This window comes from Copidosoma floridanum, unplaced genomic scaffold (assembly GCF_036245765.1).
Source record: "Copidosoma floridanum isolate Cflo_tuat_1 unplaced genomic scaffold, Cflo_Japanese_pri ptg000004l, whole genome shotgun sequence".
Taxonomy (NCBI): Eukaryota; Metazoa; Arthropoda; class Insecta; order Hymenoptera; family Encyrtidae; genus Copidosoma; species Copidosoma floridanum.
The window spans coordinates 38,653,948-38,656,579 of record NW_028321881.1 but is presented as its reverse complement, the minus strand read 5'-3'; the positions used below and the strand labels follow the sequence as shown (position 1 = coordinate 38,656,579).

At 34.7% G+C, this 2,632-nt stretch overlaps 1 protein-coding gene across 1 annotated transcript; it reads left to right on the top strand.

Moving 5' to 3' along the window:
• The first annotated feature begins 312 nt into the window (after positions 1–312).
• Positions 313–1,536, top strand: LOC149375848 (uncharacterized). Its single transcript, XM_089597102.1, has 3 exons — positions 313–976; positions 1,063–1,235; positions 1,306–1,536. The coding sequence occupies exons 1-3, from the start codon at positions 325–327 to the stop codon at positions 1,534–1,536; spliced, it is 1,056 nt and encodes a 351-aa protein (XP_089453228.1). The 5' UTR covers positions 313–324.
• The last annotated feature ends 1,096 nt before the right edge of the window (positions 1,537–2,632 follow it).

Sequence of the window (2,632 nt, the reverse complement as noted above, 5' to 3'; positions counted from 1 at the left end):
TACCTATGTGCATTTTTTGTTTATAAAGACTATGAAGAATGTTCTCTGTATTCATATAGAAAACAATTAATATTTATAGGTCTTGCTGGCATTGAGTGGTTTAGAAATTTTATGGAAAGAAACCAATTATCATTGCGAAAAACTGAGCATACTTCAGTGGCTAGAGCTCATGGTTTCAACCAGCAAGCAGTCCATGAATTTTTTTCGATTCTCCAAGAAACCATGAACTTGTATAATTTTGAACCTCAAAATATATACAATGTGGACGAAACAGGAATTTCTGTCGTTCCTAAATCCTCGTCGAAGGTGGTGTCTCCAAAAGGAATGCGGCAAGTTGGAGGATTAGTTGCTGCAGAGAGAGGTGAAACCGTGACAGCTGAAATTTGTATGTCAGCTGCAGGGGTATTTATGCCACCAATGTTGATTTTCCCTAGAGTCAATGAAAATACTCAGTTCTTAGAGGGGAAGCCTGATGGTGCTTGGGCAGAATTCCATAAAAGTGGATGGATGCAGTTTGAAATATTTACTCGGTGGTTTAAAAAATTCATTGATTTCTCTCATGCATCAAAAGATAATCCCGTGCTCCTTCTTCTTGATGGTCATGCATCGCATATTAAAAATCTAGATGTATTATATCTAGCACGAGATAACGGAGTTGTAATTATTTGCTTTCCGCCGCACTGCACGCACCGCTTACAACCCTTAGACGTAGGCTTCATGAAACCGTTAAGCAAAAATTACACCGATGAAGTCAATGCTTATCAGCGAGAAGGTGGTGTACCAAAAATGAAAAATATTTTTCGTTTATTTGGAGCAGCATTTATTAAAGCAGGGAGAATGGAGACTGCCATAAACTCTTTTCGAAAAACTGGAATATATCCATGTAACCCGTGTGTTTTTTCTCCATCAGACTTTGCTGACCTACCTCAGACAAATAGTCAACTTAACTCTGAGGAATCAGTTACAGGCAACGAAGGTATATTATTTCTTTTCCTGCTTTTAAGTGCAAAATAATTAAAAAACGCTGAATATTTAAATTTTCGCTGAGTCCTTGTTTTACAGATGTCAATGGATCTGTATCACAGTACTCACAAGTTCTACAAAATTTAGTTGGTGATGTACGTGATCTTAATAAGAAATCCCAAAGTAAATTACAGAGCAACCAAGAAAATGAGCCGGTCACGTCATTTACAGATAATATCTTAATACCTCTTACTCCTTTGATCAAATATCTGGTAAAAAATACCTAGTGACAAAAAATTAATTAAATTAATTATTGTTAACTTTGAATGTTCATTTTTACAGAATTCTTCGCTGCCTCCTGGTTACGAAATAAAATTATGTCATACTAGTCAAGCAGAAAATACGTCTAGTCAGAATATAATAAGTGACATGTGTGATATGACGCAAAATGAAGACAATAATTCAAACAACCTAAACTATAATCAGTTACTTGACCATCAAAGCATGCAAATTCTATCCAACCACGAAATAAACAAGTTTGCGCACCTAGTCCTACGGAGAGTTCCTCTTTAGAGTTAACGACAAGGAGTTGTCTGGTTGAAGACAGCTTCGTACAGCCTGTTCAGGCCTTATCAGATAGTCCATTAGGCGATGTGACGAATCAGTGCAATAATAATATTAGACAAACTAATAAAAATCAAACAAGGGTATTGAAATCTAGGAAGGGAAAGAGTGCCGTTATTACATCGGATGATTACTTTCAGCAAATACTTGCTGAGAAAGTTAAAAATATTAAAAAAGAGACTCTGGAAAAAAAAGTATCGAAGCCAAAAGTGATATCGAACATGAAGGTGACGAAGCCTATAAAAATTGATAAAAAAAAATTAAAATTACAATCCAACCAAGTCGATATACCTACAACACATGATACGATTGAAACGACAATCGATAGTGTACTTAACTCAAATATTTGCATTGAGAAAGATTGCATCTCGATTGAAAATATACCAATTATTTTTCAAAACGATATTTAATTCTTTATTTTGATTATTTTTCAAATTATATTACTTTTGAGTGTTGTATTAGCATGAATCAATCCAAAGAAATGCGATAATATTGTGATTAAAATGTGATTTAAAATTAGAAGAGATTAATACTTAAAAATTATGTATATTATATTATTTGTTACAATATTTTTAATACGAATACTGTAAGTACTGCAAAATAAACTTAGATTTAAGATCAGTTTCATAACCTACACACTTTCATACTGGGTGCATTATTTATCCGTGCCCATCCGCGCCCCACCCCCTGCTCACCCGTACCCTATGGTGAGGCACGAGTGAGCAGTTTTGGATGTTCTCGTTCTTCAGCATAAAAAAAATAAATATGTATAGATTAAAGTTTAGCAAAGTATGGCACGGTAAAGTTAAGGTTCTTACCGTGTCAATAACGCTTGGACAATAATAAAATACCCAAAATTGTTGTCACAGTGAAATAATGAAAAAAAGGTGCCCACTTCCGCCGCACGTTCCCCTATTATACTTACTCAGATTGACAAGTTTCAATTCAAGGTGCTATTGTAGCAGCTAAAACGTACAATAACAGAAGAATTAGATCACATACTTAAGGTTTGTATGTACCCTACTAGTTGTGTGGAAACATTGTG

Excerpts from the sequence above, each read along its gene's own strand:
- LOC149375848 (XM_089597102.1), top strand. The coding sequence starts at position 325 with ATGCGGCAAGTTGGAGGATTAGTTGCTGCAGAGAGAGGTGAAACCGTG. Across the intron at positions 977-1,062 it reads ATCAGTTACAGGCAACGAAG|ATGTCAATGGATCTGTATCA; the intron begins GTATATTATTTC and ends CTTGTTTTACAG. Across the intron at positions 1,236-1,305 it reads CTCCTTTGATCAAATATCTG|AATTCTTCGCTGCCTCCTGG; the intron begins GTAAAAAATACC and ends TCATTTTTACAG.